The sequence below is a fragment of the Aotus nancymaae genome, unplaced genomic scaffold (assembly GCF_030222135.1).
Source record: "Aotus nancymaae isolate 86718 unplaced genomic scaffold, 86718_ANA_hifiasm-v0.15.2.pri h1tg000092l, whole genome shotgun sequence".
Lineage (NCBI taxonomy): Eukaryota > Metazoa > Chordata > Mammalia > Primates > Aotidae > Aotus > Aotus nancymaae.
In genome coordinates, this window is record NW_026988507.1 from 9,816,599 (window position 1) to 9,835,559 (window position 18,961).

The 18,961-nt window shown below is 33.7% G+C and overlaps 1 protein-coding gene across 1 annotated transcript in view; it reads right to left on the reverse strand.

Moving 5' to 3' along the window:
* The window catches only part of LRRK2 (leucine rich repeat kinase 2), a 147,521-nt gene that overhangs the window by 78,332 nt on the left and 50,228 nt on the right, over positions 1 to 18,961 (reverse strand). The window contains exons 18-23 of the mRNA XM_021673776.2: positions 18,743 to 18,913; positions 13,151 to 13,409; positions 9,813 to 10,001; positions 4,068 to 4,186; positions 2,540 to 2,609; positions 1,907 to 2,124 (exon numbers count right to left, since the gene is read on the reverse strand). Of these exons, the coding sequence (XP_021529451.2) occupies positions 1,907 to 2,124; positions 2,540 to 2,609; positions 4,068 to 4,186; positions 9,813 to 10,001; positions 13,151 to 13,409; positions 18,743 to 18,913 (1,026 nt within the window). The remainder of the gene's footprint in view (positions 1 to 1,906; positions 2,125 to 2,539; positions 2,610 to 4,067; positions 4,187 to 9,812; positions 10,002 to 13,150; positions 13,410 to 18,742; positions 18,914 to 18,961) is intronic.

Below are 18,961 nucleotides of genomic sequence, written 5' to 3' on the forward strand. Positions count from 1 at the left end.
TATATCAGTATATTTTTCCACACAAGAAATTCTAGAGTTTGATATAATTATAGAGGCTTCTTCCTGAACTCTTTGCCCCAGAAGTTGTTTCAAAATTCCTGCCTTTGTTTCAGACCCTTATTAACTTATTCCAAAGTAAAGATTTAAAAATTATTCTCAAGGTTTAATCAGGAAATTTTCGTATTGAAAAAAAAGTGCCATCTGATGGTGTCATTTCGAAATTTCCCTAAGAGAAGGTTCTGAGCTTGTCCGGTCATCGAATGCCCGCATGTCTCACCCTGTCATAGTCTCTTCCAATTCTCTTTCACTAGACTAAATCCTAGAATTATTTTACTTGCACATTTAGCAAATATTAATTGAAGGATTACCAAGCTTCAGACATTAATTCCTCCATAAAGCAATTCAGTAAGTATCTACCAGGCTTCTACAATATGTTAGGCCTCACTAGGCACTGGAAATAGACAGAAACAAGCCTTTACCAGTCCTGTTCGCGAGGTGTTCACAGCTTAGTGAGGGCAAGGTACTTTAAATCAAGTTGGATGAGTGAATGAGAATTAGGGGGAAAGCATCAGGTGCTATGCACATGGAGACTAGGTGGGTAGGTTGGCTGGAGAGTAGAAGGAAAAAGGAAGAGAAGCAGAGAGTGATGAAGTAACATTTATATCGAGCCCTGGGTGACTTAAAGTATTTAGAAAGGCAAAAAGATAGAGAAGAGAGAAAGGATACATTTTACACATTAGGGCATGACTGGGGGAGTGGGTCACCTTTCTTTCTTCTCTCTGTCTCCAGATATAAAAACCTTAGAGAAAAACATTCCTTAAATATACTTAAAATTTACATAATGTTGCTTTCAAATCATTTTGAAATCGTGATAAATATTTTAGGCTAAAAGAGGGGGAAATGCATTTGCAATAAGCCTTTTTTTTTGAGCCTGGGTCTCATTGTTGCCCAGGCTGGAGTACAATGGCACAATCTTGGCTCACTGCAACCTCCGCCTCCCAGGCTCAGGCAATCTTCCTGCCTCGGCATCCCAAGTAGCTGAGACCACAGGCATACCGCACCACATCTGACTAATTTTTTCTATTTTTGATAGAGACAGGGTTTCTCTGTTACTTAAGTTGGTCTTGAACTCTTGATCTCAAATGGTTCAACTGCCTCAGCCTCCCATAATGCTGGGATTATACGTATGAGTCACCATGCCCAGCCCTGAGAATTTAATTTAACAATTTAAACATTTGTATTAAAATAATTTTAATTTTTATGATTTCTTCTTTGGCTTTCAAAACTATTTTGATCTGTAGTACATACAAATGTTGAGCAAAGTCAATTTTCAGAGAGCTATCCTATCAACAAACTATGCTGTACTTTACTTCTTACAAGACAAGAACTTCGACCAAAAGAAAAATCTTTGTTATACATTATTTTAAACTGAAAAAAAATGCCATATTAATCATTTAGTTGAGTCTCTATTTTACAGATGACAAATGAAGGCTTAAAGCAGGCAGAGTGACATGTTCATATTGTCACACAGTTGGTAGCTGAGTCAGAGCCAGTACTACCAAACCAGGTCTAATTCTAGTTTACCTAATCTAATTTAAATAAAGTTGTCTTACTTGAATTAAATCATTAAAGGTATAATCAATATTACACTTGATAGACTTTAACATATACTCTGTATAGAACCTAAAATTCCTTCTAATCAGATCTGTTTCCATTGCCTGTCCTCAAAGATGTTCCTGACCATCGCATAGACTAAGATAGGTGTGCAAAAACCACAAGAACAGGGAAATATCGCCCAGTGACACCAAAGTAGAGTGTTCTTTTGAAAGACTTAACCATGCAAGTTAGATATAAACACAAAAGCTCTTCAAATGTCTTGAGAGTTACAAGGATGAATTAAATTTACTTCACATAGCTGTTGTGGAAAGCTCGTGAGTGCATTCTGGTGAAGCTCCAGCTTTTCAAGATGCTCCAAATGACCACTTATACAGCATTTCTGGCTTAAGGCATCAATATCTCTTAGTTCATTTGCTGAAAGGTCTAGTGATGTAATATATTCTCTCTCAGAAGCCAGAGAAGAAATACTTTCTGAATGCCTCATATGGGATTGAAGTTTTGATGACCCTTTTGTCAAAAACAAACAAACAATGGAAATATAAGCAAATAATTTAAATTCATGCGGTAAAAGTTTACTGAGCACGTCCTAGCAATCAGGCTTTCTTCAAGGCATTGAAGATTCAGTAGAAAACCAAACTATGGAGTTTGCATTCCAGTGGCAGAGATGAACAGTAAATAAAAAACATTTCACCAGGCGGTGTAAGTGGTGTTAAAAAAAAAAAGAAAGAAAGAAAACTGGAGAAGAGGATGAAGAGTTGCATTGGTGGAGGTATTATTTACTTCTCAGAAAATTTGTAAAAGAAGTATTAAAGTGTTATATAATATTCAGGAAAGGTATATTTTTAAATCTATATTTCATTTTTCTATAGCTTATGGAATGCCCAAAATATCTATTTACTTTTGATTACATCCAAATACTTACTGAGTGAATCATCTGAAGATAATATTTTTCTTTTTTGCCTCAGTAAATCTTCATGATCAAAAATGGGTCCCTGTTAAAAAATAATGATGTTTATAATAAAATTGCTGTCATTTGTTGGAGAAGAGGACATTTTTATAAGGAAAGAACCACAAAATTTTAATGGGGCTAAATGGTATTTATAATTAGGGAAAAGAATAGGCAAATAAAAACTAAGAACCCAATTATGAAGATAAAAGAAAAGAATCCAGTTCAGTGCTCAAATAACCTTAGAAAGACCTACTCTTTCTCCTTTGTTTTAAATATAAGGAAACTGAAAAACAGAGCAGTTGAGTAAAAAAGCTATATACATATAATTTCTCTCATTAATCAAACTACTTTTTATAACTAAGCTGTTTATATAAATTTGAAAAAGCATACATAAAGACCGAGCAAATTTAACCTATTCAACTATAGTCATTCATTTCACACATCTTAAGATCTAGAATTAACATAAAACAACCCTCATGGCCAGGCGTGGTGGCTCATGCCTATAATCCCAGCACTTCGGGAGGCCAAGGTGGGTGGATCACGAGGTCAAGAGGTCAAGACCATCCTGGTCAACATGGTGAAACCCCGTCTCTACTAAAAATACAAAAATCAGCTGGGCATGGTGGCACGTGCCTGTAGTCCCAGCTACTTGGGAGGCTGAGGCAGGAGAATTGCTTGAACCTGGGAGGTGAAGGTTGCGGTGAGCTGAGATCGCACCATTGCACTCCAGCCTGGGTAACAAGAGTGAAACTCCATCTCAAAAAAAAAAAAAACAACCCTCATATGTTTAGTACTCAGCTATCATCAAAATTAGAGCATAGGTTAGAATAGATCTTCCAAAGTGAACCTGAAAATAAGCTGGCTCCCAATTTTCTCAACTAGAGTTATCAAATTCCTCATGCAAATATGCCATAGTCCTGCCATAGTTCAAAAACAGACAGTAGGTTGAAATAATAACGGTGTCTAAAAAATTAAGTGACTTTCAATACACTAATATATATATATATATATATATATATATATGATGAACAATGAATGATATTATGCTACTCCATCTTGTTCAGTGTCCTTCAGACTTCTGTCTGGCTTCTTAGAAATCACTATAAGATTTCTAGCTAAAGTATTCATGGGACCAACCCACATCATTAGCTACAGGTCTAGCCTGGGCTCTTTTCAGACATGGAGTTCTGAAAAGAAAGAAGAAAACTATCTTGAAGTGTACTGTCAGTACATATATGTCCCAAACAAATTCATACCCTGCATACTCAAAAGACTACAAATGTGAATTTAGCATCATTTACATCTAATATGTTTTCATATGTGTGTGTGTGTGTGTGTGTGTGTGTGTGTGTGTGTGTGTATGCAAATATATAAAACATCTCAAAATTACAGTTTTCATACATCAGGGAAATCCCTACCAATTGTTCCTAGCTTTGACATAAATTCTAGTTATCAAGAGAATGTCACCAGCAAAACACAACATAATCACAATTTAACTTACCAAAGAATTGGAATGCCTTTGCAAATTTGGTGAACAACGCTGCAATGCAAGATCTCGGTAAAATTCTCCTACACTAATTGAATTTGATTTCTTTTTCACAAGGAATGAGCCTTCACTTCCTATTTTGAAATGATAAAATAACATGAAAGTGAGTATGAAACGCTTACTCAATCATAAGATCCTAGTATCATAGTTCAATCATGGAAGATTAAACCGATTTTTATTAATGGAAATTTCACAGTCCATTTCCTCTGTAAAATCCTTAAAATAAAAATTGATAAGCCATGTTGGTTTTCATTTTAAAAATTCAACAACATTTTTCTTCGCCCATAAATATTTATGGAATGGCTGTTACAGACTAGACACTGGGTAAGCACTGGATAATACTATGCAGGAAAAAAATGAATCCATTCCTGAGAGGAGCTCATAGTCCAGCAGAAAAGAGCCAAATCAATCAGTGGTTACACATGCTGTAACAAATACATGTGTGTGCAGAAAGCAGAGAAACTTTGTATGCCATCTGATCAATGTGACGACTTTCTGTTTTTCTGAATTTTTTTATACGGACCATTGCAATGGGGTCCTGCAGCCTGGGAAAGAGAGTGGGTTAACTACCTGAATTTTTCTTATGAATTTTTCAAATCTTGCTTCAAATGTTATAATCACACAAATTATTTAAGTCAGCAATTTTGAATATATTCCTATTTGAATTTCATGTTTCACAGTTTCTTTTGTGGAATGATATTAAAATAAACACAATGAATTTGGCTGGCAATAATTATTTTATGAAATAAGGAAAAGGCAGAACTTTCAAAATAATATATTTTCCAGAAAAAAATCACTGAGTAAATCATATTAAAGATAAATAAGGCGAATGCATTTGTGAAAAATTATTTATGGTTTTTAATTCACTTACTCTTTATCTGAGAAAAACAAAGAATTCATTTTATGTCAAAACAAAATTATAAAATCTATATATCCAAAAATCACCTTTATAATATTTAGTATAAATCCTGATATAAACAGTTCCTGCCTGATTCATTACAAATTTAATTAGTTCTATAAATTATTTTAATGCTTAAGAATTTTAATAAAATAGAATTTATAAATTAATAACAATTACATAACTATAAAGATTATTAAATTATAATTATCCCACTTTATATGTTTGTGAAATGTCTATTAACACATTATTTGTACAAGCAGCATAGTGCATTTTATAATTATTTTATGTTAAAATCTCTAATGCTTTCTTTAAAAATACTTGAAGAGAGTTCTTTCAGGCATGATGGAGTAACAAGTGTGAACTTAACCTACTGCCATAAACAACAAGAAAACTGGACAAATATATTAAATGACTAAATGCAGATACTGGTCAACAGACAGCATAGGACTATGTAACATTGGAAAGAAGGGAAACAAATTATGTGAGCCCTATGATCACTCTGGTCTTCTGCTTGGAGATAATTTAAGGGCCATACACGTTAAGAAGAAATTTAAACAGCCTCATGGATTTCCTGGGATGAGGAGATAGAGATCAACATTTATGGAGACTGAGATAGCTGGAAGTTCTGGGGCAGTTACAGAAAAAGAGCTCCAATAGTCTGCATATGGGTTTCTGGAAGATCTGCACAAGAATCGTAAAAGGGAATCCTACCAGAAGAAGAAAATGATACTAACTGCAAACTTAGATTAATATAAAGTGGTTACTTCATTAAAAAAATATTTTAAATACAGTTCTTAATGTTCACACACCCAACAACAGAGCTTCAAAATATACAAAGCATAAACTGATAAAACTGAAAGGGTGACCAACAATTCCTCAATTACAACTTCAATAATTCTCTTTCAAATACCATAAATAGAAAAATCAGTTAAGTCACAGTAGACTTGAGAAATTCTACCAAACAATTTGACCTATTGATTTGACCCAATAACAGCTGAACACACTTTCTTTTCAGTTGCATATGGCACATCACCAAGACAGACCATATGATAATCTATAAAGCATGTTTCAATAAATATAAAAGGATAGAAATTATCAGAGTAGGTTGTCAGACTACAAAAAAGTTAAACTGAAACCAATAACAAGAAAATTATCCAGAAAACCTCCAAATATTTGGAAAACAAGTAACACTCTTCTAAATAACTCATAAATCAAAGAAGCTACAAAGGAAATTAAAAAGTTTTTAAAGGGATGCAAAGATGACATATCAAAATACTGGGATGCAGTGAAAGTGGTATTTATAAGGACATACACAGCCTTAAATAAATGTTTCTGTTATAAAATAAGAAGGTTCTAAAAATCAGTGTTCTAACTTCCAGATTAAGAATCTGTAATTGAAATAAAAATAAGTAAGAAAAAGGGAACACAAAGATAAGAACAAAAGTCAGTGAGAAAGTAACAAACACAATAGAGAAAATCAATGAAACAAAACTCTGATTCTTTGAGGAGATCAATGAAATTCATTAACTTTGAGCTAGACTGAACAAGAAAAAAAAGGAAAGATACAAATTACCAATGTTAAGGATGAAGGATGAAATATCTTCAATCATTAATAGGATAATTAAATAATTATTGCAAGTAACATTAAACAAATAAATTTGGCAACTCATATGAAATGGACATATTCTTTGAAAGTTCTAAATTACTAAAACTGACTTAAGAAGTAAAAGAAAATTAAAATAATCATACATCTATCAAAGTTATTAAATTCTTAACTTTAAATATCCTCTGTCCAAAAATTTAAAACCTAGATAGCTTTTGCTGGTGAATTCTCTCAGACATTCAAGAAGAAAATAATACCTTTATACAAACTCTTCCAGAAAATTGTGGAATTGGAAACACTTCCCAATTCATTTCAAGAGGCCAGCATTACTCCCATAATTACAAGGAAGCATAACACTACAGACTAATAAGTCTCACAGATGCAAAATCCTTAACAAAATTTTAGAAAATAAAATTTAATACTATATAAAAAGGATAATGTACCATAATCAAGTGAGATTTACTCCAGTAATGCAAGTTGGTTTAACATTGGAACATCAGTGTATTTGACCATCTTAATCAAATAAAGGGGAAAATATGAATACCTCAGCAGATGCTGAAGAGCATTTTTCAACATCCATTAGTGATTAAAAAAAAAAAAAAAAAAGACTCTGAAAAAATGACCAGGAAGAAGCTTCCTCAATTTGATGAAGGGCATCTATAAAAAACTACAGATAATGTCATAATTAGTGATTAGAGATTGAATGTTTTTCCTTTAAGTTTGGAAACCAGAGAATGATGCCCAGTCTGATCAATTTTATTCAACATAGTACTGGAAGTCCTAGCCAGTGCAATATGACAAGAAAAAAAAAAGACATAAATATTAGAAAAGAAGTAGCAAATCTGTCTTTATAACCAAATGGTATAATGGTGAACAAAGAAAACCCTGTGGAATCTATAATAAGGTACTGGAACTTATAAATGAGCTTACGATGTTTAGAGGATACAAAATTCATGTAGAAATAAATGAATTGTATTTCTATATATCAGCTGTGAACTCCTGGAAATGAGAATTCCAATACAATACCATTTATAATAGTATCAGAAAACATGCAATACAACACATGTTAGAAATTGTAAAAGATGAATTGAAATATATATCACATGCATATGTCAAAAGACTAATTATTAATATATTAGTTCCCTCAAATTGATTTATAGATATAATCTATATAATTTATATATTAATTATGTTATAAATTATATTAAAATAATATATAGGCAATATGATTTAATTTATAAATTAATGATATATAAAATCTTTATGTGGACTTAATTACAATAAAAATCCCAGCATAAAGTTAGTTGCTTCAAAATTTATATGGAAATGGAAAAAAACTAGACTAATAAGAACAATTTTTTTAAAAGAACACCAGAGGACTTACACTACCTGATTTCAAGACCTGCTATTAAGATAGAGTAATCAAGACAGCGTACTATTGCCTTAAGTATAAGGTATAAATCAGTGGCACAGAATAAATAATGCTAAAATAGAACCATATCTAAATAGTCAATTAAAGAGAACAAAGCTTCCATTAATTTAATGAGAAATTATACAATATTTTCAACACGTAATGTTGGAACAACTGGATATCCAACAAAAAGAAAGAAATGTCAACCCTTCACTGACACATCACACAAAAATAAACTTAAAATGTTTTAGACCTAAATGTCAAACCTGAGATTTTAACACTTATAAGAGAAAACATAGGAGAAAATATTCACAAATTTATAATTAAAAAAAGATTTCTTAAGTGGGATAGAAAAAGTACAAACCATAAAAGGAAACACTGGAAAACTGCATTTTACCAAAATTTAAAACCTCTGCTTTTTGAAAAATGGAATTAGTAATATGAAAAGACAAGCTGTGACTGGGAAAAAATATTTGCAACACAGATACCTGTCACAACTTCTATAGAATATATAAAGAACTCCTGATGTAAGACAATCCAATTAAAAGCAAAATACTTGAACACTTCACACACAAAAATAAGAATGGCCAATAAGAACATGAAAATATCCTCTACACAATTAATCACGGAAATGAAAATTACATCCAAATGAGTTAAGCCTCCACTAGAACACGTTGAATTAAATTGACTGAAAATATCAATTACTAACAAGGATCTAAAGCAACCAGAATGCTCATGGACTGCTGGTGGGGGTAGAACATAGTACAACCACTATGGAAAATAGCAAGAGACAAAAGAGTATTTACTGTATTATTCTATTTACAAAACTAGAGAAAACACTAATTTAATCTACAGTGTCAGGAAACAAATTATTGCCAAGGATCAAGGGCAGGGGAAGGGGATGTTTACAGTGAAGAGGCATGAAGGAACTTTCTTGAATGATAAAATATTGCATAACCTAATAGCAATGAGGACTATATGAATATGTTAATTTTCAAAGCACATGAAAATATATACTTAAAGTGAATGCATTTTATTTTATATAAATTATATATATTTATATAAATTAATACACTTGATTTTTAAAAATAGTTTGACATGAGACACAATATTTTAGAACAACTCTCATTTTTTGCCCTCTCAAATATCCTTATTCTATCACCTAAAGTTTTCAATCATAATATATTAATAGGAAAGCCCTTCACTCCATTTCTACCAAACTGCTTGTGTTAAATACATCAGCCCTAATCACTGTCATTATGTATTTTGCCATATTAATTTTTTAAAAACATCTCAGGTGAGCTATTAAAATATTAATCTTGTGTTAAGCTATAATGAAGATAAAAACATTTTTATTAAGCATTTCCTGTTTGCTAAGCATTGCTGCAGGTATTTTACATACATTTTTTTCTAATTATTATGTATAACCTTCCAAAGTTGACATCACAACCTTTAACAAAGTTAAGGGGCTTACACAAGCCACAGAAGGAGTTAGTCAATGATACAGTGTGGAATCCCATTCAGTCTAGTCAGAGTTTATTCCCTGCAATATTAACCATTAACCAATTAGTCAGCATCACATTTAGAAGCAGAGAGACACAAGACAAACTTCCTTGACCCACTGCTTTAACCAAAGTATAGTAAGCATAACTGTTTGCGATAATAAACACATTTCTACTCAAGTTTTTCCAAATGATTTAAATCAGGTTTTTTTTCAGGTCCTATTGTTTAATGTCAGTGTATAAATATAAAACATAAAAGAATTAATTTTTTTATAATAAATACCTTCGCTATCCAGATCATCACTTTGAGCAAACACACTGTCCATAGAAGAGTCAGGAATAAAGGTCCATTCATCAAATTTATGCAGCACATCTTCAGAAAAATTTCCATTGCTGCCTGAGGCTGCTTCTTCTTCCATAGCACTTTTCATCTGATACCTGATCACCATTCTTGCTAGTGTAGACGCTATATCTGAAAATAAAGAGATATACCAGCAACTTAGAAATCAACAATTATGCAAAAATAAGCATACATAGGACCAAAGTTCTTATGTATTCCTATGCTTCTAGAGAATATTTCTATTTTTCCTTCCAAAGTCACCTTACAATAGTGATTCTGAATAATTAGCAGGTGGCAAATCATATTTTTTTAAAAAAACATAACAATGTATACAATGCTTTGGTGTAGATTACAAAATTGAATCTCTATGGAACCAATTTTATCCAGGAAAAGGCCTAGGTTTTGAAGCCAGACAGGCCTGTGTTCAAGTCATAGAAATGCCATTTGTGAGTCATATAAGCTCCCTGAGTGTCAGTGTCCTCACCTGGAGAATGAAGATGATAATATATGCCGCATATGCTGATGGAAAAAAGTAAATGAAATGATGCATCTAAAATGTTTAGCACAATGCTTAGAACACAAACAATGCTAAATAAAGGATGTTATTTTTATAAAGTTTGCTGAATGATTCATTCTATTGGGAAATTTGAAGGAATTTCAAAGTTAACGTTCTTCTCACAACTTCATTACATTTTATATTAGCTCTGCTATGAAGAAATAAGTTGGCAGAGTCCTCATTGTTCTACATATAGCCAGGAAAATTTCTTCAAATATTACTGTCAGAGCTCATACACATGTATGTCACTCAGTCAAATAGTCCCTGAAAAATGTTTTACAGCAATGATCCAAAATGTTCTTTACTCAGACCAGCTGCCAGTGAAATCACGGTTATACCCTCCACTTAATCAAATTACATTACTATGTTTTTTAAATTGGGTAAGACATGTCAATGGTAAAAATTTCATACAGAACAAAGAGAATATAGTGAATGATACATCTAACCTCCATCCCTCTCCATGGGCCCACAATTCCTCTCCATCAGATATTGAAAATTAAAGAAAGCAGGTTTCTGGCGTGCGACTAGTTTAAGTAATGAAACATGGGATCTAACCAATCTATTCCAAAGACCCCAGAGATAACCAGAGAACTCATTTCGAGAGAGTTTTATTTCATATTCAAACTTTTATGACTATCATATTCCAATTGCATTTTCATCAACATTAGCATACTAAAAACACTGTTCTGTGTTCCTTTTTTTTTTTTTTTGCCATGGAGTAATGTAATCTTATCAGGATATTAAATTTGCTACATGTTTCTCCCTCTCACCCCCCGCCAGTGATCGCAAAGCATTCCACAACATGAATGTACCATGATTTATTTGAATAGTTCCTTTTGGGGAATACTTAGGTTTTTTTCATACTCTTTTTCTATCATAAACAATATTTTAATGTGCATTTTTGTATATAATTCCTTGTGTACATTGAGAATGTCTGTATCATAGATTCCTAACAGTATATTTCTGGGTCAAAGAGTATGTATTTATATTAAAAACATTAGTGGATATTGCCAAATTGCCCTCAGAAGAGGACAATTTAAATTCATATCAATGTATGAAGCATGTTTCCATATATGCTTATCAATATCAACATAATGTATTACACAATTTTTATTTTTTGTCAATATTGGATATTTAATTCTAAATGATCATCTGCTATGTGCAAAGCGTTAGTATATAAGATAAGGTTACAACCATGAACAAAATTGACATTGACTTCATGGTACTAATATCTACGAAAAAGTAGATTATAAAAATGAAAAAATTAAATTATATAATGTGGTGAGTGGTAATACAGGTGAGAAATAAAGTGCTATAGGGTCATGTAAGAGAACCTTCCAGACAGATGATGGTGCTAAGACAGGAAGAATGAAGAGATAGCCATGTGAAGAGAGAATTTAGAGTTAAATAGGGAGAGTAGCACTGGAAAAAGCCTGGAAGTAAGAGTACGTGAAGTATTTGAGAAACTAGGGAAAATTCAGCCTGATTGGAACTTTTGGAGCCCACTGAGAAGTTGGAAAACCTGATATATAAAGGCACCAAATTGCATGGATGGGTACTTTTCTCTAGCAGCACTTAGCTATCTGGGTGAAAGTGAGGGAAAAAGTAAACTAGTAGACTGACCAAAACTGGAGTTTTGCTAGTGAGTACGCCATAAAAATGAGAGAAACAAACATGTTATTTGCAAGATGGTCCTTAAGGTGATGAGTCATGGAGTATGATGACCATGGGGAAGGAGATAGGCATGGGACTGAGTTAACACAGGGAAAGCTGGGAGCTCACATGCTAAAAACAAGTTTAGTGTGAATAAATGAGAGCTCAAAAGACAGAAATGGTGTCAGAGGATGGTAACATACCATGAATACACATAATATGCAGAAAATACATATGAGCTTGAAAGTATAAAGAAAATGCATTATTAATAGAAATGTAAGTATGTTCTCAGTTAAAAATGCCAAGTAAATATGTCTGTATGCTTTTACATACATTTGAATGCATATGTATATGTAAGCATATAAAAAGTTCAGAAAACTATCCATATTAATTACTTATAAGGGATTAGAATAAGGTATTTTTATTTTTTTTTATAATTTTATATTTACTTATTTTTAAAACAGGGATGTCTTACTTTAATAATAAAAAATACAATATATTAAAAAGTAGCCCCTCAAAAACCTCCCACTATTCTGCTCTATTTTTTACTATTATTTTATTTTATTTATTTATTTATTTTGAGACAGAGTTTTACTCTTGTCACTCAGACTGAAGTGCAGTGGCACGATCTTGGCTCACTGCAACCTCCACCTCCTGAGTTCAAGCGATTCCCCTGCCTCAGCCTCCAGAGTAGCTGGGATTACAGGTGCCCACCACCAGCCCAGCTAATTTTTGTATTTTTTGCAGAAACTTGGTTTCACCATGTTGGCCAGGCTGGTCTCAAACTCCTGACCTCAGATGGTCCACCTGCCTCGGCCTCCCAAAGTGCTAGGATTACAGGCGTGAGCCACCGTGCCCTACCTGCACTATTTTTATTAAATACCTATTTGCTATCTCATAAATAACTTAAATGTGTCATTTTGAAGTATTTCATAGCCGAAAAAAAAATCCAAACCTTTGCAAAATTTTTGCTTAAGGGCTCTCAGACTGGCATGAATAACCACTAAAAGACTAGTGACTTTAAAAAAATACTAGTAAAAATAACTGTAAAAAATATTCCGTTGATACTTACTTGTTTGTTTCCTTACATTAGAAGTCTTATCTGGAAATAAAGGACCAAGCCAAGAAGGTTCAACTTTTCCTATACAAAATCCTCCAAGGCAAATGCTATTGTTGGCCACATCCAGGGCCAGCCTCTGTAAGAGCAAGCTGATGATCTGGCTGTCGCCTTTCCCAATGCTTATCGTCAGCGCTTTCCGTACATCTTGTTCACGAGATCCACTATTCAATAAGAGTTCCACCAATTTGGGACTGCTCTCTTTCTCACATACCTTTTAAAGAAAAAAAAATAAGTATATTAAAAACCTATATTTCTTCCTTTTAGGAGACTGGCAAATCAAACTTGGTGTGATTTTTTTCTACGTCTCCAATTTAGAATGAAACCAAATAAAACATGGCAAAACTGATCCTTGAATGGATTGGGAAATGAAATGAGATTGATGCCATACATGTCAGAATAGCATGAATAATCTGCCACATGAACAGTCAGTTTTCAGGAAACAAACAATATTATATGGAGACAAAGCTCTGTAGGTTTGGCATCAAGATCTCTGTTTATATCCAGACTCCACCAATTATCCACACTTTCTGAGCTTCTGTCTTCTCACTGTAAGATACCTGGGAGACCAGTACCTTAACACAGAAAACTACTATCCTGCCTTTATTTGTGACATAGAATAACTAAATGGGGATATAACTACTGTAAAATGTATTAATGCCACATGCAAAGGACAATCATTACTCCTGTCTGGTTTTCCTGTGCTCCTGAGGACAAGCATCTGAATTTCCTCAAAGATATACCTTGTCTCTCAGTCTTCGACCTTCCTCTGAATGTTATGTTTTCAGAACATGTATTCAGGGTAGATTAGCCTGCTAAGTGCCACAAAAACTAGAACAACTCAGCAAGCCAGGAGAAGCCTTAGCAACCTGTGGCAATGCACACTGGCCCTACTCAGGAACAGCTTTGAAAAGAAGATAGATGCCAGAAAGGAGCTATCAACTAGAAGACCAAGATAATAGGTAAAAGAAATAATATCCATCAGTTACTGTGTTAAATTCTGTACACACGTGATCTTTAATCTTAAAAAAAAAAATCCTATGGCATAGCAATTATTACTCCCATTTTATATATGAGTATTTAGAAAACACATAATTTGTCCCTTATAGCTGGCAAGCAACAGAGACTTGGATGTGAAGCCAAATCTGCTGGCTTCAGGACCTGTACTTCTTTCATTACCCAAAATTAAACACTAAAAAAAGAAAGAAAAGAAGACCCAAAGATCCAAAGTACCAACTCAGAGGAAAAAGATATTGGTACAGTTTTTGAATTTTCTAGAATTAAAGTGTTTCCAAGGGATTTGAGGGAACATTCATGTATGTGGTTGGAAGGCACCAACTAAATGCCCACCAGTCTCCAAGTTCACCCACCTTCAACCCATCCTCAAAGTCACTACAGAGCTATGATCAAGTCACCGTCCTCTTTAAAAACCTTCTAAAATGCTGCTGCTTCAGAGCGTTCTTCCAAACACTGCATGTAATTTTTCAAACTCATTACTTTTTATGCTATTTCTATTACCCTAAATGCCTTCCTCTACTCTTCACCCAGCAAAAAGGTGTTCATTCTTGAAAAATTGTTTTCAAAATTTTTTGCAGAGAAGTCCTTGCTACCAACCTCTCAGGCCATACACACCATTTCTCCTCCAGGCCCCCATCCATTTCTTTTAATATAGCACTAAGCACACAAACATACATACTCATGTACTTTCTTACTAGAATGCAAAGGCCTGTATATTACTGCAATCCAAACTGTATTCCTGAAGCCTAGCACACCTAGGAAATATATTTGATATAAATAGCAAATTATAAAAATTCTCTTTAAGAGCTCATAGCAAAATTAAAAGGAAGGGAGGTAGAAGGGGAAGGGGGGAAGGAAGGAAGGAAGGGAGGGAGGGAGGGAGGGAGGGAGAGAGGGAGGGAGGGAAAGTCACAAATGCCTTCTCCTGTAGCCCAGTAACCTTTTTTCTCTAAGATATGCCACTCACTCCTTACTTTGTACTAAAGTGATTTATGTTTTATGCTCTCATCAATGCCCCTGACCCATACCGTCCTGTAAACTATCTTGAAACAAGAAACCTCTTTTATATTCTCTACTAATTATCTAGCACTAAGCTCTGCACATTATTGTGGAAGGAATTTTCCTTTGAGGATCCAAACTATCCAAGCTGACTTTGGGCATATGGTGCCATGAGGAGAGAGAGACTTGAGAAAGTGAATCTGAGAAAAGAAATAAATGCCAGCAAAAAATAAGAGTTAATTTCTTCAAAACCCACAGTCATTGCCTTTAGAATATTCACACATTTATGAAAGTAATTTCAACTTCACAACAGGAAAATACTATTGCTCACAGATATTTAGTTTTACTTTTAAATAATAATGAAGAAAATTCACAATATAACTAAAGATTATCAAAAGTATAATTTCTTATCCCTGTAATCTTTCTCTCATCATCTAATTTACAATAAATGCAGCAATCAAAACCAAATTATTCAAACTGTTATTTTAGAGTAAATGAACACCACTACCACCACTACCGTGAACCTGCTGTGTAGCCAGGAGATTACAGCAGGCACTGTGGAGGCAGGGTTTGCACTGTTTACCAGGAGCTTGTTCTTAGGCCAGTTACTTAATCCCTCGGTGCCTCAACTTCTCACTTGTACAATGGAAATAACATTAGAACCTATTCGACCTATTCATAGGTTGTAGGGAGGATTAACTTGTGTAAAGTATTTGGAGTAGTGCCCAGGTGGTAATGAGCATGAAAGAGGTATTTGGTTTTGTTGTTTGTTTGTTTTGAGACAGGGTCTTGCTCTGTCACCAAGGCTGCAGTACAGTGGGCAATCATAGCTCACTGCAGCCTTGACCTCCTAGGCTCAAGTTATCCTCCTACCTTAGCCTTCATTGTATTTTATTTTGTATTGTACTGTACTGTACTGTTCTGTTCTGTACTGTACTGTACGGTATTGTATTGTATTGTATGTATTGTATTGTATTGTATTGTATTGTATTGTATGTATTGTATGTATTGTATTGTATTGTATTGTATGTATTGTATTGTATGTATTGTATTGTATTGTATTGTATTGTATTGTATTGTATTGTATTGTATTGTATTGTATTGTATTGTATTGTATTGTATTGTATTTGACAGGTTTGGCTCTGTTGCCCAGGCTGGAGTGCAGTGGTGCAATCTCAGCTCACTGTAGCCTCAACCTCCCAGGCTCAAGTCATCCTCCCACCTCAGCCTCTCAAGTGGCTGGGACTATAGGCAGGTATCACCATGCCCAGGTAATTTTTTGATTTTTTGTAGACATGGGGGTCTTATTATGCTGCCCAGGCTGGTCTCAAACTCCTGAGCTCAACTGATCCTCTGCCTCGACCTCCCAAAACACTGGGATTACAGGCATGAGCCACTCTGCATGAAGCTAGGACTACATGTATGTCCCGTCACACATGGTTTTTTCTTTGTTGGTTTGTGTTGTAGAAATGGAGTCTCACTATGTTTCCCAAGTTGGTCTCAAACTCCTGGCTCAAGTGATCTGCCCACCTCAACATACTGAAGTGTTGGGATTACAGATGTGAGCCATTATGCCCAGCCTCATATTATCTTTATATACTTCACTATACTTTTTCCACCATGATTTGATGAGTTTTACCTTGAGATTTCTATCCATGCATTTGCATACCCAGTATTAACCCTCCATATTCTTTTCTACCCATCATGTACCTTCCATTATTAAACTCTCTGCAGGAAGCCCAACACAACTCCACCCTTGCTCTATATAGTTCTTCAACATGCAACCTCTTGGTAAATGAATAAACAGTCTTGATTACCTTGTTTTGCTCTGACTCAAATAATGTACATACAATAAATTCATCCACAAGATTTAATCAGCATTTATTATTTGCTAGATATAAATAACCTCTGACAACTGGGATAATTTTTTTAAATTTAATACATAATCCTTGGATTTAAGATTTTGTTTTAAGAAGAAAAGATAAAAATAAGCACATACAGTTCAAAAGAATATGGGAAGAGGAATAAAATAAAAATCTTGTTGTATAGAAAGATTTGGATGAATTGAAAGAAGAGTTGATGATTTCCTGCGGGGAATGTAATACAGTTGTACTCAGGTGCTTTTAGGTAAGTTGTTTCCTTAATGTGGACTTGGAAAAAGAAGTTTCTTTTAGTTCTTTGGTATTTTCAATTAACATTGGAAGGGGGAGTTTCTTTTCACTTCTTTGGTATTTTCAATTAACATTAATGCAATAATCTGCCCGCAAAAGATGCACAGTAAAAATGAACTAAATTATTAATGGAAAAATTTAATTATCTTTAATAAAGAGAAGCTACTATTTTTAATGTTACTTGCTTAAAGGAAATTTGACTAAATTCAAATAATTAGAATGTTTATGTGATTTTAATGCATAAATGGTGCATGAAAATGGGTTACAAATTCTGTTTCTTTTTATGTTGATTACTAATTAGCACTAACTTAATCTTAACAGTTAACAAATTGATTTCAATCTATAGGCAAGGAGGAAATTAAATACAGTAAGTCTTAAAAAGTAAGTTATTGGCAAACATAGAATTTTACTGATTATTTAATAATGTGTATTAAGTCACTACATAATTGCTTTGTTAGAAATATCAAATTTCTAGAAAATAGACATAGTGTTACCTGAATGCTAGTATAAATTCTAACATTTAAACAAATAATACAAATCTGAAATATAAGCAATGAATTTAGTAAGTATTTGTTGAATACATACTGTATATAAAGCAATGAGTTAAGATATTCTGAATGATACAAAGATGAACACTGTACACTGTTATTTTCATACAACTCTCCAAGTATACAAGAGATATGTATATATTTTCACGGACTGACAGAAGAAGTAAATCTTAATTTTGTTTGGAGGTTTGCAGGTGTGGGGAGGACTTTATAAAAGAAAGATTATTTGAATTATATTTTGAAGGAAGAGCAAAACAATCGTATAGATAGATATGTGTTTGCATGGTTCAGGAGGGAAGGGAGAAGGAAAGAAAGACCACAGTGTTACACAACTTTGGCCAATAGCAACTCATGTCCATGTGAATAGCACCCGGAAAAGTGTGCTGTCCACAGCCTGCATAGCTGTGTGCAGTAGCCCTCAGGGGAGAACTTTCTAGAATACTAAAAACATCCCAAAAAAATGTTAAAAAATCATCAAAACATTGGAACTATGTGTTATGTTGAGTGTATCTGGAGAACAAGTTGTAGAGATGCCAAGTAAGGAACACATTTGCAAAGTTATTTATCAACTTAACAAGATAAGTAAACAGATAAAATGAAAGATTGGACTGGGTAACACCTCAAGGACCCTATGATTTCTGGAATTCTATAAATCTAAATCCCTAATACAAGACACAAGCAATTGCAATAAACTGGCAAATTTCTGTAGTGAAGAATAATATGATGTAAGTAAGAGACACACAGTGGCAGGGCTCTTACTTACATCATTTAAGAATAATAAGCAAAGACACAGTGAGGCCTTGAATATTTACCTGACAAATTAAAGAAGTTGCCTCCTTTGCTTGATTGGCATCTGCTCCCAATAGAAGCAAGCATTCAACCATGATGCTGTTATTCTGATCGCAGGCTCTCTCTAGCAACACATTTTTTAAGTCATCATCCATAGCTACTTTTGCAAAACACTTGCAACAGAGGTTTAGAAACTAAAAAAGTGGAAATGAGAATTAGAGTCAGCTAAATACATAACATTT